This window comes from Vigna umbellata, chromosome 4 (assembly GCF_029865625.1).
Source record: "Vigna umbellata cultivar VRB3 chromosome 4, Vumbellata_1.0, whole genome shotgun sequence".
NCBI classification, from domain to species: domain Eukaryota; kingdom Viridiplantae; phylum Streptophyta; class Magnoliopsida; order Fabales; family Fabaceae; genus Vigna; species Vigna umbellata.
The window spans coordinates 1,255,317-1,283,312 of NC_142168.1; the positions used below are offsets into that span (position 1 = coordinate 1,255,317).

Here is a 27,996-nt window from a genome sequence, read left to right on the forward strand (position 1 = left end):
CACAAAACCGGCTTGTAAGGTGAGGTTTGCACCTCACTTATATATTATAAGGCCTTATCTCTAGTCGATGTGGAACTTCCAACACACCCCCTTCACGCCGAGGTATAGACATCTCGTGCGTGATAGTAGAAATTGGGTGGTCCGATAATGGCCCGATAGCGGGTGGAATAGAAGAATGGAATGCCCACTTAGAACTCGCTAGGATAGGCACTAACCATGGCTCTGATACCATGTTAGAAAGTGGGTTTTAAGCCTAACTCAACCCCACAAAACCGGCTTGTAAGGTGAGGTTTGCATCTCACTTATATATTATAAGGCCTTATCTCTAGTCGATGTGGAACTTCCAACAATACCGTTTAGGAAAAAAGTTGGCAAACAAAAAAGCAGACCTTCAAAAGATCATTCAAGAAGGCAGACAATTTATACAACTTGAACGCATTGCCTCAATTCCTTCAAACACTTTCGATATTCTCACAGATAAATGTATGAACTTTGATAGTAGAAAATTTGCTTTTGAGCAAATAATGGAAGCACTGAAAGATGATGGGGTTGCCATGATTGGATTGTACGGGATGGGAGGTTGTGGTAAAACCACATTAGCAATGGAAGTTAAGAAGATAGCAGAAGTTGAGCATCTTTTTGACACAGTTATTTTCGTGCCTGTGTCTAGTACAATAGAAGTTTCAAGGATTCAAGAAAAAATTGCAAGTTCATTGCAGTATACATTTCAAGAAAACCAAGAAATGGAAAGAGCACAACGCTTGTGCATGAGATTAACCCAGGAAAAAAAATTCTTATGATTTTGGATGATGTATGGGAAAAGCTTGATTTTGGTCGCATAGGGATTCCCTCCTCTGAATACCATAAAGGCGGCAAGATTCTCATTACCACTAGATCAGAAGAAGTTTGTATTTTAATGGATTTTCAGAAAAAGATTTATCTGCCAATCTTAACTGATGAAGAAGCGTGGACTCTCTTCCAAAACAGAGAACTTATGTCTGAAGACACTCTTGAAAACATCAAGCATTTGGCAAAATCAATTTCAGAAGAATGTAAAGGATTGCCTGTTGCCATTGTAGCTGTTGCTAGTAGCTTGAAGGGAAAAGAAGAGGTGATATGGCGTGCTGCGTTGAATAAATTGAGAAGTTCTAAGCCGATCAATATTGGAAAAGGTTTGCGAGATCCCTATAAGTGTTTACAATTGAGCTACGATAATCTAGATGAAGAAGCTAAATCACTTTTCCTTTTGTGTTCTGTATTCCCCAAAGATTATGAGATTTCAGTGGAATGTTTAATAAGATGTGTAATAGGGTTAGGTGTGGCTGGAGAAGTTGACACATATGAAGAGGTAAGGATTGAAGTGACTGCGGCCAAAATGAAGCTTGTAAGTTCTTGTTTAATGATGGAGGCGGATCATGAATGTGTCAAAATGCATGACTTGGTTCGTGATGTAGCCCATTGGATAGCAAATAATGAAATAAGATCGTCCAGTGTGAATCGAAAAAGGATGTAAGTTTAGAGCAAGGTTTAATAAGATATTTATGGTGCGAGAAATTTCCAGATGGTTTGGATTGTTCCAATCTTGAGTTTTTAACTATACAAACAAAATTGGAAGTATCGAATGGAATTTTTGAAAGAATGGGAAAACTTAGAGTTTTGGTTATTACCAATAAATGCGACTATGGGTTGCAGTTGTCAACAACGTCTTTCAAAGCATTGACAAATCTGCGTTGTCTAGTGCTTCGATATTGGAAATTGAGAGACATCTCATTTGTAAGAGACATGAAGAAACTTGAAAGTCTTTCGTTTCATCGTTGCTCATGGCCTTCATTCCTTGACTTGCAAACTGATATTGCAGTTACACCACTTACAAACTTGGTTGTTAGAGTTTCAAAGTTGTGACAGTAAAAGCAAGATTTTTGAAGAGATCAAAAGAATCCCATTTCTTGAAGAATTATACATTTTTAAACACACCTGGATGTATCACGAGGAAGAAAAGGTTAAATTATTCTTTAACTCGTTTAGTGTCCCCCAAACACTACAAAGGTATGGAATTATATTAGGATATGATTATTTTTATACTGAATATTTATGGCAAGAGTTTTCTTCTTATGAGAGAACTTTAGTACTTAATTATTTTGACATATCAAATGAGGTTATTAAAGGTTTGACAAAAAAAGCAAGAGTTATCTGTAGCAAATATTAAAGGAGGTGCAAAAAATGTAATTCCTGATATATTTCAAATTGAAGAAGGCATGAATGAGTTGAAAGAACTCATGATTCGTGATTGTGAAGAGATATTGTGTTTGGTTGACACTAGCAATCATTTGAGTAAGATGAAAAATCTCTTCTCCAAGTTGAATTTGATGAGGATAGTCAACATGAAACATCTAAAAGCTTTATGGCATGGTTGTCAACCTGCCAATGGGTGTTTTGAAAAATTAGAGAAGCTGTATATAGAAAATTGCCCACAGTTTACATCTCTCTTCACATATATCATTGCTCAAGGTCTGACAGAGTTGAAAATATTACGCATATGCAATTGTGACATATTGGAGTATATAGTAGCTGATGATGGCAAAACAAAAAAGAGTGAAGATAAATTCACAATTGAACATTCTGTGCAATCCAGAATTTTCCAGAATCTTCAACAAGTGGAGGTACATAAATGTGGAAAATTAAAACATGTATTCTCGGCCAGTGTTACAGGAGGCCTAACTAAATTGAAAATGCTTGAGATTATAAACTGCAATATAGAACAAATAATTGAGGATGCTTTTCCACCAACACACCATGAAGAAAAAAATGAAATTGTTGAGGAAGATGACCATCAACATTTTGAATATAACCAATTTAGATTTTCGGCCAGAATCACTTCAATTCCATCAACACCCTCAGGTACCTTTTCCATATTGCATATCTCAAAAGAATGTTATTTTTTTCTTCAAATTCAATAAAGTTTTTGGTGATAGAATTAAATATCATTATTAGCTGATTATTTGATGTTTGAGTTTGTGATTTTAGTTCGTCAAGATCAATCTATTGAAAACAATAATGAAACTCTTAATTGACTAACATTTTTGTTATTAATTATAATTGTTTTTCAGGATCGTTTTTTCTGTCTAGCCTTACACTTCTTAAGATATATTCATGTCCAATGTTAGGCTCATTGTTTACGACATACGTAACTAAGACCATGACTTCATTGGAAAAATTGAAGATATTTGACTGTCATGGTTTGAAGTATATAATAACTCCTACAAGAGTCAAAAGAAATAAAAAGAAAAACATGGCTGAAAATGAGCATGAATTTGAAAGTGATCTTTCAATGTTCTCAAGTTTGAAAAAGGTAAGTATCAAGAAATGTGAAAAATTGGAAGTAATATTTCCTAGTGTATGTTGAGATCCCTACCAGAGTTGAATCATCTAGAAGTAAGTGGATGCGAGGAATTAAGATAGATCATTGAAGAGGATTTGGAGGATAAAAGGTTGTCCAATATCGTTTCTCCAAAACCATGCTTCCCCAAACTAACATCATTACTTATTCAAGAATGTCACAAGTTGAAATGTTTCACCTCTGTATTTGTATGCAATGATCTTTCCAACTTGAAGATTCTAATCATAAAGGGACCCACTGAAGTACAAGAGTTTATTTCATGCGAATACGAATACGATGAGACAGGAAAGACCGAAGTTAAACTTCCACAATTGAAACTTATAATATTTATGCATCTTTCAAATTTTCACTAAGAGACTATATTTTTAAATGTGAAGCATCGCATTATCCGCAATTGTCCAATACTCTCTTTGACTTCAACAACTACGCCTGAAGAACTCCAACAAAATTTTCCTTTGAAAGGTAAAATACTATGCATGGATATGTTGTTGCAAACATTACATGTTACGATGGATACTTCATATATAAACGATTCATAGTGATTTGTGCTTAAATATAGTTGTGAAATTTGAAATCTTCAACTAACATTTTAATTGTTTATAGAATTTGAGCATAACTACATTTCAAATAACCATCCTCAAGTGCCAAATCATTTATGTTTCTTTGTTCCACCTAAAGAAAATATGTACAAATTAACTATTTAATTCATATTTCAAACCAAATATTTGTAAAAAAAAATCACTAGTATTTTTAATTGTTTACACGTTAATTTCTTTTCCATTTTTTTTAATTGTGACAATATAATGATCATTCATGGAATATTGAACTTGCATTATTTTTTGTCCTTATACACTTGAGCTACAGGTTTGGAAGACACTAAAATTTCTTCCTTGTATATTGAGTCACTGATGGATGAAATTAAGGAATTGGATAAAGTTTCTACAAGCAACAATTCCACTGAGTTGCCTTCTTCACAGGTCAGAACTAATCAACCTGTCCAACTTAACCTTGTGAATTTCAATCATAATAATAATTGCTTCACTAAAATTTGACAAACTTCATTTCATTTTTCTGAGACTCAATTCATTAATTGAAAAACAGTCTTTTCATATATAATTATTATTATTGTCAAAAAACTGACTTATTGAGATGCTCCTTTTCATATACTTTATCATATTTTCATATATAATTTCCAGTCATTTCTTCTCCAAACATGACTCAGGTATTTACATATTTTCTTTTAATCTTCTGAAAATGATACATTAGTAAACTACATGATGGTAGAAATTAAAACAACCACAACTAAACTTCACTTACTAATCAATCAACATAACTTTTGGAAAAGCGTACTGATGAAATAGAGGCAAAAAACATTGAAAAAACTATGACATCAGATAAACTTGCAATACCAACTTCTATTTTAGAGGTAAGAAGTTCATCTCGAACTTGTATGGTAACTCCCTTGCATAAAATACTTTTACTTGTAAACATGGTAATATACACAGATGTGGTACCAATACATGATGTACATTATGAAACAAATGTTTTTAAAAAGTTATAACTTTAATTATACAAAAACATTACTTTTCCATTCATGATGAATAGAATACTGAGGAAATAGGAAGAGAAAGGAGCAGAGGTGGACCTGCAACAGAGGGAGCTACAATTAAAACCTTTCCAATTGGTAGAGATAACATTAGCTTGGTTAATGGTGTTACAATTCACAAGTCAAGCGGTGCAAACATACTTCCACAAGATTCCCAGGTTGTTAAACAAGATAATGAGATGAATGAAGACAAGACAGAAATAGCACCATACAAAACTATCAAAATCCAAGAAGGGGTGAACTTGTTGGATAAAACAGAGGGAATAGGAATTGTTTCCCATATTGACGTTGTGGTTACTCCAGGTTATTGCTCTTTTCTTGTCTCCTGTCCATCTTATATATATATATATATATATAATCGTTATTTAATCTTATTGCATATGGGAAGATGTATGGAATAATCTATAACTTAATTATTAATAAAACTTTTTTTTTTTGTAATTATTTTCTAACCAAACAATTTTTTTATTTTATCTTTATCAATATATTCATTTTGTTATTTATATTTTATAATTATTTTTAATTACATATAATAAATCCATTTAAATTTGAAATTAGTATTAGAGTGTGAGTCACTCTATTTACTAAAAATTTATAATAATCACATTCTTTTATCAAGATATTTAACAACACCATGTGCTTTTTGTTTATTTTTTTAATTATTATTTTAGTCACTTATATTATACTATATCTACATTTATTTATTTTCCTTAACCTTAACACCAAATTTAATTGGACATAAAGCAAAAAGTAAGAAGCCATTATCAAAAGTGATTTTTGCATGAGCGGTGACAATACATTTCGTCACGCTTTAGAAACGAGCTCGTTAATTTATCGTTTGAAAAATGCTATTTCTTCGTTCACAGAAATCTCACTCTTCACCTTCTCACAAAACGTGATTCCCCTTTCCTTAGTCTAAAATCACAATCCCTAAAAAAAACACATTTTCAATTTACGGTAATCTTAGTGTATTCCACTAATCCCTGCACGCACGCAATCAAATTGCCTTCAAATTCTATTGCTTTGCGTCCACAACCAAACAATTTTTTTAAGCAAAGAAAAATGGTTCACACTTCAGATAGCATTGTCTTTTACCCGATGCGCATAAATAGAAGGAAGGGGGAAGAAAATGGATTAAGGCGTGAGGGGTGAGAGCGAAAACAAAGCGCTGTTGACCCACTCGCCGGAAAAAACGGTTAGTTATTTTCCGGCGAGCGTGGAGGAACGGTCGCGGGAAAAGAGGGAAGAGGAAGAGAATGGGGAAAAGGCGATTGGTGAGGTTTGAGGAGTTGCCGACGTACCTGAAAGACAACGAGTTCATCTTGGATCATTACCGGTCGGAGTGGTCCGTGAAGGAGGCATTGTTGAGCGTCTTCATGTGGCACAACGAAACGCTCAATGTTTGGACGTGAGAATTTCTTCTTCACTTGTTTATGCGTTGTTTATTGGGAATTTCTTCTTGCAACCTCTTTTTTCTTCTTGTTCCTTACACTTTCTTAAATTTTAATTATACTTACATCGAAATTAACTTAGGTATTTGGATTGTGTAATCCAGAAATATTTTTAATTATCATCATGATTCAAATGTACATTTTAGATTATGTGAATCGTAATATAAATTTAAAAAACATTCAATAATATAAATTATATTTTGAATTATATACTTTGTGATCAAATTTACATTCGTAATTTTACATATAAATTTGAAATGCAAATTATGTTTCCTTGAAACAATATGTAATATATGTAATGTAAATTTATACTACAAATTCTACCCTCTGTAATACAAATTTTAAAAAAAAAATGTTTCAAATTATGTTTCACCAAATTGTAAAATTTTGAATTTATATTCCAGATTTATATAATCCATAATATAAATTTGGAAGTCATGTGAAATTTTTTAATAAGGGATAACTAAGTAAGATTATGGCACAGTGTTTTCTCGTCCAATCGTTTTAACACAACATGTTTGTTTCTTTGTCTGTTATTGGTGCAGGCATTTGGTTGGGTTTCTTATATTTGCGGCGTTGGCAATGCTGGGATGTTGTTTTCCGAGTATCTTCAGGTATGATTTAAGGGTCTTTGTTTGGAGAGAATATGATAAAGATGAATGAATGAATGAAGTGATGCGATGCTACGTCGTATTGTAGGGTAGGGGCGATGGAGATGGAACTCTTTATTATGGGAAAGGAATTCAATGGTTCTCTTCCGATCACTACTGGATTCTTGGTTTGTTTTCTATTTATTTAGAGCCTATGTATATATTTTTTTTCAAAATTGAAAATAATTTCTCCATGTCTCTCCAATTTCAAATAAATAATTTATGTAAAATTAGTATTTTAATTAGTTAAAAGCTTTTAAGATAATTGGCTAGAGATGTTATAATTTTCTGATTTTGGAAACTACAATTGGATGATGTATATGTGGGGTTAATAGATTATTATTAACAAGGGCTGTGAAACACAAATCATCCATCTTTACCTCAACTCCATCTAACACCGACAAAATAATACTTTTAAATTCGGGAAGGTGCACAAAAGTTTAAAAGAGGTCCATGGAAAATTTTCCTATTAACAAATACTATAGAGATTTAAATTTAAGTTTGATGATATGTTTAATTTCTATATGTATTTTAAATGTTAAAATAATGTAAATTTATATTTTACTTTAGTTTTTAAAATCTCACATCTATGATATTATATTTATATATCATTATTATAATAATTGAATTAATATCTAGTCGATACTAGTATAAGTTTTGGTAACTAGGTTTTCTAACATATTCTTTAAAATATATTTTATCTGCTCCAAAACAACTTTAGTCTTTTAAGCCATTTTTCAATAACTACATAAAATTAGGAGTAACCAATGCAAAATTACTTGTGTTAAAAATAGATACAAAACAATAAAAGTCAGGAATAAATTTATATTAATTAAATATTTTTGTAATCAACGTGTAAAAGTTTTAAAACTATTATTATTTAAAAATAGAGCAAACACTTATTATTAATTTTTTTAAAGAAAATAAAACTGTGACAGTCACTCTTTACATGATACACTTTCATGCATAATTTTGTACTTTTTAATCGATGATAGTAGTGGATTGGCTTGGATGTATTAGAGAGTCTTCTGACAGTACTAAATTGTTTTTTGCATTATGTTTGATTACTTTTATGATAAACTTAGTAATTCATTCCGTGTTGGTGATTTTATTTATTTATTTAATTATTTTCAGAATTCGCATTTGAGCTACTTATTGGTACCATCTATCATTCCTGACCTGGGAGATGGCGCAGAAGCAGAAACAATTCCTAGATGGCCGTGGTTTGTTTTCTTAGCTGGAGGAATGGGCTGCTTGGCTTTCAGTAGTATTTCCCATCTAATGGCATGCCACTCAAAATGCTTCAACCTGTTTTTCTGGCGTCTAGATTATGTAGGAATTTCTCTCATGATAGTTTGCTCCTTCTATGCTCCAATTTACTATGTCTTTTTCTGCAATCCTCACATAAGGACATTCTACTTGACCTCAATAACTGTGTTTGGAGTCCTCGCCATCATCACCCTTCTCGCCCCTTCACTTTCTTCCCCTCACTTGCGACCCTTCAGAGCTTGTTTATTTCTCTCCATGGGATTTTCAGGTGTCATTCCTGCAGTTCATGTTCTTGTGACCCATTGGGAGCACCCACAGGTTGTTGTTGCACTAGGATTTGAGCTTCTAATGGCCATTCTATATGCCACTGGAGCTGTGTTCTATGTCACTAGAATACCAGAGCGATGGAAGCCTGGGGCATTTGATATTGCAGGTCATAGTCATCAGATTTTTCATGTTTTTGTTCTTCTTGGGGCGCTTGCACACACTCAAGCCACGCTGCTAGTCATGGAATTTCGACGGAGATCGCCCACATGTGCATTTTAGAAAAGTTGGCATCATTGTTATTTTTTGGTGATTGTTTCCGATTGGATCATCATCCTTCCAAAAATGGCTAACTTATTATAAGCCGCCACCAGTTGATGTAGATATTAATTCAATCATTCTGTAATGTTAGAAACAGAAAAGTTTAATACACAGCCTTTCAAACAACCAGTGCCAATAACGAAGTTTAAAAATGTGAACCTAATTCAAAACAGTTTATTAAAATAGGAATTTGAAGTAAATCATCGCTCCGTCACTATCAAACCCGGAATTTTAGTGCCAAACACTGTCACCGTTTAAAAATAAAATTATGGACAAGTTCGTAAGATCTAAGGGTTGCTTCTACAACTTGAAAAAGTTAAACACAGGCCTGACAAATGCAGCCTTAATTGTCCGGCAATTTCAACCTAGTGATCAGCCGTAAGAGTATTTCCATTTTGAATAAGCAAAAAGAAAGTAGCAGGAAAAATTAAAACAATTCAAGACATGGCCAATTAGCTACCAAGAAAGCCTTTCCCCCTCCATTATCATGGTGACCTTCACAAAATCACGCACTAAATTTGAACCTCCAGAGAGAAGTATGTACCGGCGTGAGGCCTTTCACAAATCCTCAAATAATCAGTTCTGCCTCAAAGACCTCCTCAGTCCAGTCAATTCTGGCATCACATTTTGGTATCTCGATAGGCATACAAATCCCCTAGCTAAGAGGAAACGATTTCTTTTTTATTTTATTTTTATCATTTTAATAAGAAAAGCTTACCACTCCTTAGCTTGTGACCTCAATCATATCAGCTTCACTGTCACTGTAATCTCCCCAGCACTTGCTTTGCTTTTTCTGATCCACTGCATCCTTCTTGATCACTGTATCTTCGTTACTAAAATCAGAGGGGGGGCTGAGATCTGCCTGCTTTTCTTCTACTTTAGGAGTAGAGTTTTCACTGCTGGCAGATAGTTCTGGAGGATTTTGCTCAACATGTTTCTTTTCAGAACTTACATCTGTTGGAAAAGAACTTTTACTTTCCTCATCCAGAGTTTGACTCTTGTCTTCAATATCAGTTTCAACACATGCAACTTGTGATGAATCAGTTGAAATGGTTGGAGATGGTACAGGCCCGTTGTGATTCACTTGGATACCATTTAGAGTAGCAGGATATCCACTAGGTGACACTGGCATGGCATTGGGAGACACTGGGGCAAAATTATTTGGAGACCCTGGAATGGCATTTGGAGAAGTCACATATCCGTTGGGAGAAACAACATAGCCATTAGATACCCAATGTTGGCCTGGTACAAACTCTGTGGCATGTGGATTCATTATTCTAGGAGGACTATTGGGGTTACCATCAGGGGAGGGTTCACCTGAGAGGAATACAGCTTTATTCCGCGGAACACGGTTCCCATATCTGTTATAGCCACCAGATATTCGTGGACCATATGGAACCCTAGCCGTAGCTGACTGATGCGGTGATCTTCGGGGACTGACTGGAAGCAAAGGAGCAATATTTACTGGTGGGGGCAAAATACCTCCGTGATCCTTAAAGCCTGGAACAGGAACAGATCCAAAAACTGGAATTGTGGATGGATTAAAGGGTGGTGCAGCTGCAGAAAGTTTCTTGGTCGGTTCCTTTCCTGTTTCTGTTTCTTGCTTTTCTCCTTCTAATGGTAGTGGCTTACAGACTGCATTGCTGCTAGATTCATGTTTGTCATCTCCCTCGTTACCCGTATCTATCAACAAATAGGACTCGTTGTCAAGTACCTGTTTTTCGTCTTCAACTAAAATGGTTAGGGGGTTTGGATTGTCGGATGTTGCTTCACAATTTTCTTGCAGTAGTACCTCGGATTCACCTTTAGAGGTAGTCTTGTTTATATTATCTATGCAACCAGAATTCGCAATCTCGACAACTGTGATGTTTCCAACTTCACTTTTCTTCTCTATTATGGAAACAACGCTAGCTTCCTGGATTTTAAGTGCAACCTCGTCGTCGGCCTTATTGTTTACTGTTTCTGTATTACCGTTCACCACCGTGGTTTCCCTTTCTTTTTTTTCTTCACGGACAGGGATTTGTATTTTCTCAATAATTGATTTCTGACCAAAATCTTCCACGTCATTCGTTGCCACAATATTTTGAGTGTCCTTTATTGAAACTATCATGCCACTAATCTCAGAATTTTGTTGGATAGGATTTCCTTTTGGTGACTGTTCAGCCACCGCCTTCACAATTGTTCCAGGTGGGGCTAAGGCTACTTCTTTGTAGGAATAAAGTTTACCTGCTGATTGAACACTGACACCCGTGCTAGAAGGAGCTGGTTTAGCAATTTGATCACTTGGAGCAGGGGTGGCTGGAGCTGACTTAGAGTCTGTTACTGCTCCACCATCGGGGGCACTACCGCTATTCAGCTTTGGACTGAAGCTTGCACTCTTAACAAACTTTTTTGGAACAGAAGGAGGTGGTCCCACAATGGTCTCATTTAAATTTGTTCTTGGAGAAGAGAAGTTATTAGGCTTGGCTCGATATCTTGACTGAGAAACATTCATGAAGTTAGTGTTTAGTTTTGCTAGGGTGGGTCTTCTAGATGAAGATGACTTGCGCCCAGTGAGTGACCGACTCTTGGGAACAGCTTCCTGCCACCCTTCATCCGAGCTGTCATCCTGTGCCAGTTTATTATTACTTTCATTGACCATCGTTTGGTCTATGTGAGTGGACTCAACTTTATCAATCCCGTTGTCTTTAATTTGAGCTTCAGATTTATTTTCTTTATCACTAGTAGTCTCTGTAAATGAATAATCTTTAGACATGTCTTCATCCTTCTGATTTTCATCTGAAGCTGTTTCCCAGTTTTGGCCCGGTTTTCCCTTTAACTGTAAAATAGATGATAATTTAGTTTGTTTCACAACGAGATATAAAATTAATTTTACAAGTATTAAGTAATATAAGAAAGGCGAATGCATTTGCAGCCTGGGTAAAAAGAAGACATGTATTACCTTGGCACGAGCCTTTTTCTGTGCTTCCCGCGCTTTCTGATCTGCGTCCGGTGTTATGTAGTCCAAGAGGTCTGACACACTGGTAGAAGGCATTTTTTATTGTCATGAACTTTGAAAGGAAATGAAAAGATTTAATAAAACCAAAGTCATATAGGACTGGATGTAAACAGTGGTTAAATTTTTCAGTAGACATTAATGATGGGATTAGAAGTTATGACAGTTATTGGAAAAAAATAGGAGCAGTTACATATTATCATTTGTGTATTAATTTATTAGGTTTAGGAGCAATTATTTTAAATATGGTCTACGTAGGAAGTTATCAAGTTTTATGGAAGTTATTATGTTATTTGTATAAACGATAGACTGCAGCATAGGGGATACAGAAGTGTGTTCTATTGGCAATGATCATTCTGAGGTTGATGTTCCTTTGGATACAGTTGACCACATTCAGCAAAACATTGACAAAATTGGTCCTATAAAAAATCTGTTGGATGCTGAAAACTATGCTCTTCTGGAATTAGATAAAGTTTGCATGTTTGAAGAGGAATTAATGAATTAGATAGAGTTGGCATTTTTAAAAAGCATATATTCTCAACATAATGTAATCCTGTATTTCAAAATTTTGTTGTAAAATCAAAACATAGGAGAAACTGTGATTGAACTGGCATTGTCCATGTTTACTTTATTCATTTAAACGCTCAAGCACTCCACAACATTATCTTTTTACTGTGTTTTTTAAATTATAACAAATAAGCTTGCTTATTGTTCCACCAACTTATTAACCTTGGCCTGTGATACTGATAAGTGCATATGCTTACTCAACAGGAAGTCTAAACACATTCCAATTGGTGATTTTATAAAAGATGAAATATCTAGTAGAGGTCAACAAACTCAGATAAGCTCTTATGTATAGATCATTCAACCAAAATGCATAGAGTGAACCAGATAGATTGACATAAGTGGAGCTTGTTCTAATTGTAATCACTACCTTAAATGACCTTTGCTGGAGATTGAGGCATCTGGCTTAGGTGTACCATTCCGTGCAGCCTCCTGTTGCTCGAGAGCCTTTGACTCGAAGTATTCCAGCCATGCTGCCGCATCCTATAATGAATTCAAATATTTGCATAAGTAACAAGGATTACCATTTATGTGACTTAATCCATCATCAAAAAGGGATATGTAAGACTACCTGTGTCCTTAGATCGTCAGAACCAAGTTTAGCCTGCAGGATCTGGAGGGTGGTCTGTTCATGCTGAACACTTAGAGAGTATGCTTCCATCAAAGAAAGAGCAATAGCTATTGCATGATAGCTTGCAGCTGTCTGAAAAGCCAAATATGTGTAAAACAAGTTAAAAATGCAAACTACCCTACTCTAATGCATATTTGTGAAAAAATCGAGCATGAACAAGTGCTTTCATGAACTTAATATTTAGCCTACACCTTACATAACATGACTAGTACTCAAACAAAATTGCCTTTCATATGTTAAATAATGGACTTTAAGCCTAACTCAACTTCACAAAACCGACTTGTAAGGTGAGGTTTGCGCCCACATATACTCTAAATGAGTCTTATTTCTAGTCGATGTGAGACTTCCAACACATTCCCCTCACACTGAGGTATATATATCTCGAGGGTGCGACTAGACATTAGTGGATGGTTTAATAGTGGTCTGATAGCAGGTGGAATAATATACCCAACAAACATCAAATTTTGTTAAGATAGACTCTAACCCATGACTTTGATACCATATTAAGAATTGAACTTTAAGTCTAACTCAACCCCACAAAATTAGCTTGTAAAGTGAGATTTGAACCCATTGTGTACTAGGAAATTGTTTTATGTCTAGTCGATATGAGATCTCCAACAAAACCCCCTTACATCGAGATATATATCTCAAGTGCAAGTTTGAACAATAATGGGTGGTTCAATAGCGACCTAACAACGGGTGACACGATAGGCTCAACAAACAAGAAATATCTTGATAGCGGGTGGCACAATAGGTGGAACAAAAAATAAATCTCATTAGGACAGGCTTTAACTCATAAGTAAAATAAGGGAATTTAGTTATTTAAAATTGATTTCTTTTTGTAGGAAATTGTAGTATTAATTTGTTTTGAACTAAATGAAATTGGGGGATGAGATGAATTGGTTAGGATGTGCATTCGGTTGACTTGATAGTATTATTAGAGTTTATTATTTGTAGTTGTTATTTGTTGGTGTGTTGGCCTCAAGGATTTTGTAAATTGGACTCAATTGATTTCAAATGGTGCATTTGATGAGGAAATTGACTGGGAAATCTATTATAGATTGGCATGTTATAATTGATTAACTCAGTATGATAAATAAAGAGTGATTGAATGTGAATACGTGTTACATGTTAACTTAACCTTTGATGTGTGAAATTTGAATTAAAATTGTAAAGTGATACCTTTGGCCGCTAATAAGTCATGTGAAGTGGTACGATTTTAGAGCCAAAGGTATCAATTTTGGGTGTTTGTGCTATGCAGACTCTTGGGCAAGCCAACCATTCGTTGAGCGAGTGCCAAATTTGAGTCTGGTAGAGAGGCAAGGGAGGCCTTCTCGTTGGGCGATGACTTAGGGTTAACTTTACCCTTTCTATTTTGTTTGCTACTATCTTAACAATATTGAAGTTATTATAGTTTAGTAGTGTTAATTTGATTGTGTCAACGACAACATTATCACCTAGCAAAACCAAGCTCTGATACCATGTTAAGAAGTAGATTTTAAGCCTAACTCAACTCTATGAAACCAACTTATAAGGTGAACTTTGCACCTACATATATATTCTAAATTGACCTTATCTCTAGTAGACGTGAGACTTCTAACATCATAGAATGAAAGTCACTATATTTGTCAAATTTTACACTACTCTTGATGCCAATCTCCTCTTTTGAAATTTCCAACAATACCCCCTGCTTTAGTGACTCCAACACAATCTCTTGTTGCAATCAAGCACTACATTATGTCAGTACTAGGCAAAAGTTACGCTAAGTTAGTCAATAGGTTTGAGACTAAGTAGTTTTTGAGAAATGATACTTTGATTCACACATATTTTTTAATTTATTTAACACTATCCTTTCTTACTTTTTTCTTTCTTCTTTTTTGAAAAAATACAAAATTCACTTTTCTATGACCATTTTACCTTTATAATGTGTGTCAAACGAATGTAAACGTGTGTTACCCTATCATTACTCATAATTTTTTTTAAATTTACAATGGGCCCCAATTGTTTTTAAACATGTAATCTCCACAGTTTAAATTGTGTGTATGGGGTTGCTACAATGCTTTACATGATAAGTTGACACTAGGAACTGAATAGAAAATTCACACGATAAGGTTAACCTACATATGATCAGGTCAGGACAACAACTCAAATATGTTGGTAATTTGCTGTTGTAAGTTAAATAGTTCAACTGGTGACAGAACTATAAAGTTAAAATTGTCAAGTGAAATTCTTCAAAAATTTCCAAAGCATATGTTTCCTTCAACCAAGGCCAACTATACAAAAGACTGGGTTAAAAAGTAGAATACATCAGCTATTTGAAGCTGGGAGAGCAGATGTTAAACAATGTAAGATTTCATCCTAAAACTAATTTACATTACAGGAAGTTTCCCGGTAGATAATATATAAGATGCATTCCAAGAAGTGAGACACGTACAAAAATCAATTGGAAAGTTCCATAACTTCACTCAATGTAAATTAGTTTAAATATGAAATTGGATTTAGTATTGGAACCCATTATTATCTTGATAATTGCCTATTCTAGTAGGTTTGCCTAGTTTGACAAGAATCTGTGGAGGGAGGGGTATTGGAAAGTTCCATATTGCCTGGGTGAACTTTTGGGATGAGACTTATATGTCTATTGGAATATTTCATTTAATGACAATTGGTTTTAAGATGAAATATGACAACGGAAAAGAGTAAAGGCATGTACAAGACATATTAGGTTGTATTGGTAGTGGTGTATAGCTAGTTTTCTGCTTTGAATCTTGAAATAATGCATGGGTTAACTGATCCACTATTTCAGCCAGTTGTAGTTCAATCAGCCCAAGAGCTCAGGTCAAGATGAATGCTGAAACAGTGATTTGTTCCAAAGAATTAATAATCAAGTTGAATAGAAATTTGAACTGTATGACTGGTGAAGTAAAATGGATAAGTAAGTTATTGGCTTAGAGTCTTAAGTCAGTCACCAAGTGAATTTAGTTTTTCATTTTTTCCTTTATGATCTATTCATAAGTTATATTTATCATATTACCAGACCAACTTATGAACATGAAGTCTCATGCGACAGTAACCTGTAAGGTTCGTGCAAGGAATAAGGGAGAACCTGAATATGATCAGCTCCAAGTAATCTTTTGTTACATTTTAAAGCCTCATGAAGGTATCTGAGAGCAACATGGACATTCCCTAATCCTTCTTCCATCATTGCTACGTTAATGTAGGTGGCAGCCGTGTTTGGATGTGAAGGTCCGCAAGTTAAGTGCAGAAGATACAAAGCACGATTAACATACCTAGAAACAAATAAGATAAAAAGATTAGTGTAATTATTTACAGGAGTTTTCTTATTTGTTACGTAACTAGACAAAGGAAAATTTTTACTAAACCCGAACAGCATAGTATGTATCCATCAAGAAAATCACGTGTCCGTCAACAAATTCATAATAAATGAGATCCAATTCACGCGCTTTTTATCTTAAAAGCCCTATAATGATCTAAGATGAACGCAATTATAGATCAACACCAGCTAATTTTGGAATTTTCTTAATATTCTTTCATGAGACAATATATAACATAGGAAACTGGCCCAGTTCTGTTGACTTTTCTAGGATGTTTGCCTACTCATTTTTATCCAATAATATTAATTTTGTTGATTTTTACTAATATTAATTTAAGTTGTGTTGCAATTTTGAAGAAAGCATTTTCATAGTAAAGCCTTCAGGAATTTCTGAAATGCATAGAATACTTCAATCAATTATGATCTCTATGTAACCCCACTATCAATTGTAACAATTTCTATCATCAGAAGTAGAAAGGGTACCAGATTCTCACATGAAGAACCGTGAAAGCTATTTCCATTATTACAATCAAACAGTTTATCTTACGAATATGATGTAAAGAAGCATACTTTAAAGCCAATTCCGTATGTTGGAGTCGATAATAGAAAACAGCAAGATCCCCATAACTTTTCATCGTATCAGGATGGTCCAGTCCAAGCTCTCTTTCGTTAATATCTAGTGCCTTTTGCTGATAAATAGTTGCCTAGCAAAAGCACATATAAAGTCATTACAATGATACTAATTTGATTGGAATTAACTCGGAACCTTTTTCAAAAATGTTTCTTGATTATGTGAAGCCTCATTTATTCTTTGATAGTGTTTGCAGTTACTAAAATGTACTTCAGAAAATTGATGCCGTCCCCAAGGGATTCTCTGCACTGACCTAATATTGATTTTCTTTATTCACTAATGTCATGTTCTATCAAAACTAAGCAAAACAACCACCAAAAAAAGTGAAATATTTAGTTCGCAAAAATACTTTTAACACTTTTTTATGTATGATTCATAGAAGAAAAACAATATGTAACTAGTATTGATAAATTAACGGAGAGCACTTAAGGATATAAAAACATACCTGATTGAAATCTCCAGTATGGTACAGCACAACAGCCAAGAGACTATATGCTCCTGCTGTCATTCTATGGTAAGGCCCACATACCGACACTAATTTTGAGAGTGCCTTCAAGATTCAATGCAAAATGTGGGTAAATATAGTTGTTGGCTTCAGGAACAGATATAATCTGAGATGGAATAAATTATTTATACCTTTGTGCCATAATTGACAGCATCCTCCAATTTACCTTTATCCAAGGAAGTCTTGGATGATTCCAAAAGTGTGCGGCCATCAGCAGATGAGCAAGCTACATGCTGCGAAGATAATTCAAGTTGTAATTTAGTGATTAGGACTTTAGAAAGTATTATTTTCCTGCGTAAAAGTGAAGGTGTTGTGTATTTCACCTTATATATGGGGACCATGCTTACAATATCCGTCTTTCTAAAAGGACATGATGTATCTATATCATAGTCCCTAGGAACCAGTTCAAGCCCCACCTGTTAGAGGATTTTTTTTTAATTGAAATAACAATGGAGTAAAGTGATCAGAATCAATCTATTACAGAATGGGCCTTTTATTTTACCTTATGGCAGAGTCCCCGAAGAATGGCAAACTTTCTTAAATCTTGACCATTTTCATCCTTCCATTGCCATCCAAACCTCTTCAGAAGAAAGTTTTCTACCCATTTCCATTTCAGTTCATAACTAGTAATAATATCTTCATCACTAGTTTCAGATGTTGGTGTTCCCAACAATATATTTAGGCATGATGCAATAGATGGAGCCAATTCAGAAACATTATCAACTGCAGCAACAACTGCTTGTAAGATATGCTTGTAGGCTCGAACAACCATCTCATGTATACATAGAGATTGCACATGAGGGAGTTTATCTGAAAGCTCAACCTGGCAGGCAGAATTTGAATGAAAAAATAGTATTGGATTATTAGTGAAGTTTCCTATTGTTAAATGGCATGTTTAATGTTAACATTAGAACATCACATGTTGATATGAGCTGCTAATAGTCAGGGATTTGATCGTATTATCATTTACGTCTGATTCTTTTTGTATAAACAGGGTAAGTATAAATACAGCTATGTGTGTTCTCCTTTTAGACACAATGAAACAATACTACACCTCTGTATATTTAAAAACATTCAACCTAGACTTCATAACACATGCACATGGGAGAGAGAGCATATAGTTCATTATTATATTTAAGGGTGTTCATCCATTTGGATCAACCAGACCAACTCAAGAATACAAATCAAACCAATTAAATTTATTTGGCATTTTAGCTTAATCGCATCTAATTCTAACCAAAGAAATAAAATCCAATGTTAATTGGTCCAAGCATGATGAACCAGAACCAAACCAAGGATGAATTTTTCTATTATTAATTGTTATATATCAGATTTTAAGATATAATTATATAATTTTTTGTTTTTATTTAGTTGATGTAAGTCAATTACACTTCAAAAATGTTGTTTATCTCTTTTAATGATAGAATTATTGGCGAATTTTGGACAAAATTTTGTATTCTGACATCTTCGCAAAAACAAAATTTTGTATATTTAAATATAATTGGATCCAATTGGTCTGAACCAAATCGAGAAGATCAAGAATGGGCAGGTTGGATTTCGATTTTGAATGTTTTTTTCGAAAAATTCAAAACAATGAAAATTAATTGGTTCAGATTTTACTTTCAACTAAATTTGGCCCAAACAGACCTGTGAAAACCCCTACATATATTTATGAACCTAATACTGCAGAAAAAAATATATAATTAAAAAATAAAAATATTATTCTTTAGTATCCTAGGGAATGGGTAAGGAATCAATAACTTGGTTTTCTCATTGGAAATCAATGTGGTGCATTTGTAGCATTAAATATTACACTTTCTTATAGAAACTTTCCACTTTTGATTCCTTGACCAATGCCTTAGGACATTAGTTAACATTATCGTAAGAATATTACCACTTGGCCTAAGGAAGACATTTGCAAGCCCCTAGTATGCATGAAATCAGTCAACGTCCTTCCATCAACAGGTGAGAGTTCAAGGGACGCAAAATCTGCCACCTATGAATTTGAAGTAACAATCACTAAACACATTCCAAAATAACTCAGTTTAAATATAAATAAGTTCAATGTTAGGAAACTCACCAGCTTTGGAAGTGCAGTATCAACATAATATTTATGTGCCATCTCCATCAATTCATCAGGTGACTGAGAATATGGAGAAGGTATCAAATAAAAATATATTAATAAAAATGAATACATAGAATAATAAGCACATTGCTGACTAGAAATCATAAAATTGACATATTCCTATTGAGAATAACATTCCAGTTACAGCGTCAGAAAAATAAAGCATCATTTAAGTCAAAAAGCAGAGATGAACCTTCAGATGAAGATCAGTTTTAGATTCTTTAAGACGTGTAAATGCAGCTTCAGAAAGTAGCTTTCTCCATATAGTTTCCTTTTCTTCCCCTTGTCTCTCTAATTCCTGTTTCGTGGCTTCTTGCTTGTTTATGTCATTGTCATTATTAGATGGGGAAATATCCTTTCCTACTTCAACTTTGGAGTTTTTGTTATCAATTTTTTTCTTTAATTCCTTTAGTAATCCACCTTGCCTCCCAAGACCTTTAACAGCTGGCTCAATCTTAGCCTCTTCTTCCTTTTTTGGCTCAGTTTTCCCAGTAGCTTGATTTTGTAAATGTTGTACCCAACATGCCCCAAGCTCCCATCTGATAGATTTTCTGTGTCTAGTGGTTTCTTCCTTCAATTTTTGTAAACTTTCTTCTAGGACTTTCCTTACCAATGATTGAGTTGAACGTGAATATTCAATGTCTGTGCCTTGGATTCGTTGACTTGCATTTGATGGTTGGAGTGTAGATGGCCTATGCAATATCATCCGTAAGCTGAGATAATTTTGAAAAGAAACTTTTATCAGGTGCTTTATAAAACCATATTTACCCAAAGAAAAAAAAAGTAAAAGCACCGTTAAGCTAAAGCTAATCATACAAAATAAATTACCAAAATAGATTAGTACTGCAGCATTATAAGTTCCAAATGCAACAAGTTTTCCCCGTTATTGGTGTATGAATTTTATAATTTTTATGATGCAAAAGTTTATTAGAAAGTAATGCAAGAACTAATTTTTAATTAAATAGTCCTCGTGATCCTCTAGTACTAAAATAAATTAAATGGTGCTAGAGAATAAATGACCTGTTAACATTCAATGCGTTTGCACCTCCTTCAGGCTGCTCTTCAACATCAATTTCTGACGAATTAGGACTCCCCTCCAAATCTCTGTCAGCGGAGACCTTTACAACAGCTGTGTAGCCACAGTGTTTTATAAGTACTGCACCTAGAGTAGGAGTATCCTACAACAAAAGGCAAGAACAATTTATCAAAACAAAAACCATTTAGTGCTACAATAGGTTCATGACACTTAGCTAACTTACATGAACAGTTGCACTCTCATCAGCAGTTATGCCTTTGAGAAGGTTTCTTTGAGCTAGTTCTTCTTCAGACAATCCAAGAACTCGATTTCCATCATTTTTGCAATCCAACTTCAAACTAGCGTCGGAAACATCTCTTGTTACTTTAATAGTTAAATCCCCAATACTTTCTTCATACGAAGTTGGCAAAGAAGAGTTTTGCTTAATATCCACTAAATTTTTTATTGCAGAAACAGCTTTGAAGACTGATACATCAACAAATAAACTATGAAGTAGAAAAGCTTTCCTATCCCGAATCTGTCTCTCCTCTGCAGTTTGACATGGCATTGCAGCTAGAATTGCAAAGTCTCTCGCCCACTGTCTATTTTCGTGATTACAACCTCTGCCTTGTCCACCCCCATTTCCTCCCCAAGTTTCATCTTCCACGGGAAGTGGTGGAAAGATGGATGAATTATCAGAAACAACCGGAGGAACAACCCATGTGTTTTCACGAAAACCGTAAGGAAGATTACCAAACTGAAAGGAGCCACTGTAACAGTAAAATCATCTGGTACAGTTAGAATAGTAATGTGAAAAATTGTGGGAAGTACTTACTTTGTTGTGTTCCGTGAACGCCTTCATAAGTGCCTTGTAAGCCTGCAAGAAGGGTTATTATTTATTATTTTCAATCATGCAATATAAATTATATACAACATTAAATATTGGAGGATGACCCCAGCATAGCAGTAAATTTGTGTCCTGGTGACCAGTTGGTCATGGCTTTTAATCTTACTTTTTATAAACGGTTACTACGAGAAAAGAAAAATGTTCTGGAATTGTTTAAAGCAGCAACAGTAACGAAACATCAATGAGTTAGAACTTACAGCATCAAAAACCCTGCTTATCTGCTGAAGCAGACCCACCAATGTATGACTCACAAGTGGATGTTTTCCAGCAGGATAGAATCCTATTCTAGAAGCAACAATTGTAGTAGGTTTTCCACTACAAACTCTAACCTGCATACGCGAAATGCACAAAAAAATCACTTCAAAGATAAATTATTTGCTAGAGCTCATTCAAGAGAAAGGAGCAAAACAGTATGTGCATAAAGCTTTATCTTTTCACAACTCAAATTTATTCTACCCTTATAGGTTCCTCTCCTATATCCTCCTTTTAACATTGCCTAACACATCTACTATTGATTATCTCTCTTTCCTCCAAAGGTATATCACATTCACCACCAGTGGTTGTGGAAATTCCTTTTGGGTTAAAAAATTTAGAAAACGCGAGACAAAAGTTAGCAAAAGAATAAATCTCACATCAATCTGAAAGAAATCATCTTCTGTTTTCTCCTCAAGGAAAGGTCGATTTGATTTCCGTATGTCTGCATCAAAACCAAAAGAACATTAATAAAAACAAGGTTTCCAGCTCAATTTACTATCAAGCATATTCATATTGCTTAAATAATTTGAATTATATCCAAGCTAACCGAAATCCACTGGCACAAACCACTATTCATGTATCTAATTGCAGTGTAACATATCCATGGAAGAGGAAACATAGTTTAACAAAAAATATACTCGGTCGTAAAGTTGTTGGAGCTAGCAGCTTGGCACAACACCATGTTTCTAGTTTGTTGAGCAAAAGAGCATTCATCACTAAAACAAAATACAAAAAGAAAATAAAAATTCCAACAGCATCGCTACAGTTCGAAGTATAAATTTTACCCAATTGTTTTCACAGAAGATTATTTCACCAAAGCAGAGGAAAATAACCAAAAACATAAATAGATTTCATTAAAATACGCATATAAGATGCACTATCACTCGAAACAACCAGTTCAAAAGTCACTTTTATAGGGGCAAGAAAAAAATTACAATGTATACTTTAAGATTAAACTCAACATAGATTTCCACAGCAATTGAATTAAAACTATAAAATTTTATAACTACGGTTGTACCGGTTTAGCATTGCAAAGCCCATACATTTCCTCAAGCAAATTTCATCGGGCTTCAAATAAGATGAAAAGGCAACTAACTAAAAGGAAAACACAGTGGACATTTAAAATACGGAATACACATTTTGCATACTTTTATACACACATACATTCTATATATATATATATATATATATATATATTTACACACACACGCACACACACATATAACTTACATTGAAACGGCGGCGTAAGGTGAGAAAACGAAAAGAAATCGTAGAACTGTCCAAGCCTGGGAGGTGGACACATGGAGATGTCACCGTCCACTTTGTCGGTTTTGGCATTGCCCGATTCCGAATTCGGATCCACGGGTTTGACTCTTGGGCTTGTTTCCGATCCATTTTCTGAACCCGGTTCGGTGGGGTCTTTGGACTTGCAGGCGGGAGGTTTTGTGGCGGAGGCAAAGGAGGTGGTGCAGGCCACGATGTCAAGGAGTCGCCGAATGTGTGCGACGGCAAGCTCTTCCGTGTAGTCCTCTGACAAAAGAATAAAAAAACTGTCAGTGGGCAGTGATAGTCAACAGAGGGCTCCGGTTTAGTGCTGTTCGTTACCTTGGACGATGGTCAGATGGCAGGGTTTCAAGGAAACGATTTCAACCGTGTCTTTCAGCCTCGCGCCTCGTACCTGTCCAACTTATTCTGTTAGCCGTTATTATTATTTATTCTAGTTATTTTATTTTATTTTTCAGAAAGACAAGGGCATTGGGAGGTTAAATAATTCGAGACTCTCTTACTCTTTGTAGTAAACTTACAAATTTTTATTACTTAAAAAAAATAAAATAAAACATTTCTCTACCTTTAATTAGATTATTTATTATTATTATCACTTAGTCGACGTTAGTTTATTTATTTACAACTTCCCAATAATTGCATCGCGTTTTCTTCTTTGTTTTTATATTATTCATCATTAGTTTTATGTAAAATAGTTTATTAAATGGAAAATGTTATTTGGACAACAAAAGTTTGACACAATTTTGACAACGGCGACGTGGCAGCTGTTCATTGGCTCAGTGAACCGGGATGAGGAGTATTTTGGGTTTTTTCTGGTTTGTTTTCAATTCACTGAGCCAATGCACAGCTGCCACGTCGCCGTTGTCAAAATTGTGTCAAACTTTTGTTGTCCAAATAACATTTTCCTTATTAAATTAATCAATATTTTATGAGATTAGCTGAAGATTCCAATTTTTTAGAAATTCTACACGTAATTCTCTTTTATTGTAAAAGATTACAGAGTAAAATTGTTAAATAATCACAAGTTATCGTATGTGTGAATTTTTAAATAACTTTTGTAAACGTAAATACATCTATTACATACAATAATATTTTATTACATGTACACTGTTTTCGTAGAAAATTTTTCTTAAAAATTTCACTCAATCAATCAAATTTCCTAATTATGAAAAAAAAATTATGGTATATGAAAATTTGTAAATAAACAAGGATGTAATTTATATTATTTATCTATGATTTATTTTGACATAAGCTAATAAGGTATGGAGAAATTATTGCTTCGCCGTCCATGTTATACACATCTACAGAAAAAAAAAATGTTAACTGTCATATTAGGGGACGCCGTCCATGTTATATACATCTACAGAAAACTTGTTAATTGTCATATTAGGGGACACGCATATGCTTCACGCATTTGTTTCCTTTCCTTTATTAATAATAATTAATTTAGTTTAAAAAAGGGTTAAATTTAAATAAATAATTTAAAAAAAGATAAAATGATAATATAATTATTTTAATTTCAAAAAATAAATATTAATAATGTAAAATATATAAAAAAATATATACAAATATATATATATATATATATATATATATATATAATTTTATGAATAATTAATTACAAATAAAGGAAATATAATTTAAAATATATAATTATTTATTTGACATAGGAAAATTGCGGATAAGTTAAGTTATAATACACTTGTGGAAACTCATACACTTAAATGTATCGACCAAAATTGTTATCACTAACATTTTTTAAAACCTTTTCTAACAAAATTATAATTGTGACTACAACATCAAAAACTTTAAAATCTCGCTTTTAATTTTCCACAGAAGAATTGTACAGTTTCCACAAGAAAGAAAAAAAAACACAAATGAAGTATATGGATGTGAGCAGTAAAAACAGCTAGTATAATAAAGAAAGGAAGATTAATTGAACATACAAAAAGAAAGAAAATAAATTAAACGTTTATAAGAGTTTTATGAAATAACAGTTAAACAAGTTAACATAAACAGTTGTATTATAAAAAGATAAAATAAGAAAACTAAATGTGTATATAAAAGAGATGTATCTTTTTTTATGTAAATACAAATATTACAATTATTTATTATTATTTAATTTTATTATTTTTTAAGAAAAAATAGAATGATAAAATTAATTCAATTTTATATAAACACTTTTTGAAAGATATTTTAAATATGTAAAATATTTTCTTATTATATAGAAAATATATTGTTCCATTTTCAAAGTCATGATACATGTAATTCCCAATAACAAAAAAGAAAACATGTTTATATTACTGTAGCATTATAATCATGAATATGATTTAAGAGACATGCCAAAACAACTTGCAAAACACGAGTATGTATGCATATATGCATATGCAAAAGATGGAGAAAAACTGTCCCACGTTCCAAATCCTCGAGTGGTCACTAGCTATAGTTGGAGAATGGTAAGACACCAATTAATGCAACTGCACGTCGTCCTCGGCCATTCATTATCTTACCATTTTTTTCAATAAAATATTAAACTAAAATATCTAAATTTGGTTTATCAAAATAAATGTATTTAACTCTTGTACATTTTATCAATCAAATTGAAGAATCGATTAGAAAAAACAAAATGCAAATATATATTTTAGGAAAATTAGAAATATTTAGATTAAAAAATATAAAAGTTGTATTATTTTTATAATTATTCTATGTAAGACTAAATTTTTTTAAAACTGAGCCAAAATAACAAAATTTTCAATTATTATGCAAACAATGTAGTTTTCTATATATTCAATTGCGTGAGAGCAGTTATACTTTGATGTAAACAATTTATTTTGTTAGTAAGTCAGGACAAGATTTACCAGAAATGGAGTAGAATAAATGGCCTAAAAGGTAAAACTAGTTATTTAATCCTTCGTTTTATTTTTATATTTTCATCGAGTTTTAATTTGTAAAAAATAATTCATTTTAATATGATAAAATATTTAAAAATGAATTATGTTTGTAAGATAAAAGTTTGTAAAGTATGAGTAAAAAAATAGCTTATAAAGTCAAGAACTGAAATAATTATATTTACATTATCTTAAACAATATTTTAAAAAAAAAAGTACAGAAGAAGCTTACCTCATGAGATAAGGAAAAATTGGTCAAGGAACAAGTCTCAACGTGTACCGCTAAAAGTTTTCTCACGTCTAGGATCCTATCCGTGGAGATGCCCTGCCACACACAAATGCAAATAATTGTTATTGAAAAAAAAAATACATGGTTTAAAATAAATTAAGCATACCATATACGTGAATAATCTTAACTTCCTGTGAAATTTTGCATGAATATACTATATCTAAATAATTTAAATATAAAGTGAATTTAAATATGAAAACATAATATTATACGAGGAAAATGTAATAACAAAATAAATGTGATTAATTTGGATTTAAAATAAAAAACACTTTTAGTTTTAACCATGACGTCATATAAAAAGAGAAAAAAATATAAGTGTTTGTTACAGAATAAAAAATGATTTTATTATTTAAGAATGATTTATAGGACCATTTTCAACTTCTTAAAATTTACAAACACTAAAACCCCGAGTTACACTGTGAATGTGTCAATATCAAAAATTAGGTATTCTTGAAACTTAAATCACAAATACATTTCGGAAAATAGACATTATCACAACCACCAAGTTGATAATGTGTAGGAAAGCCAAAAATATTTCTCAAACTTTTGAAAACAAATGTTGACATTTTGATATTTAGTTTGAAAGGTGAAATTAAAAGGAACAAAATCACAGTCCAGAAAACAAAAATTAAAAACGAATCTCTATTACACACACACACACACACATATATATATATATATATATATATATATATATATATATAATATCGATCCGACGAAAGAGCAGAAAATTAAGCGAAACGACTCCATAGGCGGTACCTTGAGAGTAACTTGTGATTCGTCTGGTGTTTCTACTGTAATTTCGATGACGGTGGGCAAAACTGCAGAGGGAAATGTAATTTATATGAGGAGAGGATAAGGTGAAGAATTTGGCGAACCAATGAGATTAAAAGATAAGCAATGCATTGGATACCAGAACGACGGCGTTTGAATGTTGATTCTGTTAGCACGTACGTTAATGGTAATGCAACAAGAAAAAGCGAAAAAAAAAACCGAAACTGATTTGATTCCGTTTGGATTGAAAGCAATATTTGAGAGTTGGAAATACGAATTAACCTTTCTCTTCTCTTTTCTTCTTGTCTCCCTTGGCCTTGTGCGGTTTGGTTTTGCCAGTTTTGGGAGCCATTGCAGTGGAACGGAAGGAATCAATCAGTCGAATTAATAGTGATTAGACGTTTCGGAAAATTTATACACCTTCGGCAGCTAGCTTCTCGTGGACGGAAATTACTAAGAAACAATAGTTGGATTCATCGAGTAGAGAAAACAGAAATATCTGTGCATGTGAAGTGAGAGACGAAATAGAAACAGCATCTCCGTCGTTTCGAGCTCTGGAATTTTTCTTTATATTAAAAGAAAGAAAGTAAGAAGATATATATATTGTTATTATTTGGATGGCGCAAAAGAAAATTAAAGCACCGACGAAGCTGCTGTATAAGAAGATTGATATATAGTGTGGAAATGAATGAGATAGAAGAGAGATGGTGAGGGAATTAAGAGAGAAGAGAAAGAGTGGTTAGGGAGAGAATATAGATTGCGAGAGAGAGAGAGATAGAAAAAGAAATAGCGTGAGTGAGGATAGGATAAGGTAAGCGAAAGCCTGGGATACGCAGGTTAGGGA

General features: G+C 33.4%; 2 protein-coding genes and 1 pseudogene across 4 annotated transcripts; 2 read left to right on the forward strand and 1 right to left on the reverse strand.

Moving 5' to 3' along the window:
- Position 1: 1 nt before the first annotated feature.
- On the forward strand, positions 2-6,177 carry LOC148198904 (putative disease resistance protein At5g05400; annotated as a pseudogene). Its single transcript, XR_015785739.1, has 5 exons — positions 2-2,898; positions 3,108-3,859; positions 4,262-4,374; positions 5,003-5,306; positions 6,082-6,177. The product of XR_015785739.1 is annotated as a putative disease resistance protein At5g05400 (transcript).
- Positions 6,123-9,523, forward strand: LOC148198905 (heptahelical transmembrane protein 2-like). The gene is made up of 4 exons (XM_088112090.1): positions 6,123-6,411; positions 7,000-7,068; positions 7,154-7,232; positions 8,239-9,523. The coding sequence occupies exons 1-4, from the start codon at positions 6,260-6,262 to the stop codon at positions 8,917-8,919; spliced, it is 981 nt and encodes a 326-aa protein (XP_087968216.1). The 5' UTR covers positions 6,123-6,259; the 3' UTR covers positions 8,920-9,523.
- Positions 9,240-27,963, reverse strand: LOC148198906 (protein REDUCED CHLOROPLAST COVERAGE 2-like). 2 transcript variants are annotated; one of them, XM_088112089.1, is made up of 23 exons: positions 27,435-27,961; positions 27,138-27,199; positions 26,322-26,414; positions 23,523-23,595; positions 23,148-23,447; positions 22,295-22,359; positions 21,860-21,991; positions 21,591-21,632; positions 21,000-21,512; positions 20,761-20,918; positions 19,934-20,453; positions 19,696-19,758; positions 19,510-19,611; positions 18,118-18,438; positions 17,939-18,031; positions 17,747-17,848; positions 17,556-17,660; positions 17,050-17,183; positions 16,252-16,435; positions 13,089-13,220; positions 12,888-13,000; positions 11,900-11,978; positions 9,240-11,776 (listed from the first exon to the last, which is right to left on the reverse strand). In XM_088112089.1, the coding sequence occupies exons 1-23, from the start codon at positions 27,502-27,504 to the stop codon at positions 9,683-9,685; spliced, it is 5,550 nt and encodes a 1,849-aa protein (XP_087968215.1). In that variant the 5' UTR covers positions 27,505-27,961; the 3' UTR covers positions 9,240-9,682. The 2 variants fall into 2 exon arrangements, with proteins under 2 accessions (XP_087968215.1, XP_087968214.1); XM_088112088.1 differs by having other exon boundaries at positions 17,747-18,031; positions 27,435-27,963.
- Positions 27,964-27,996: the final 33 nt, after the last annotated feature.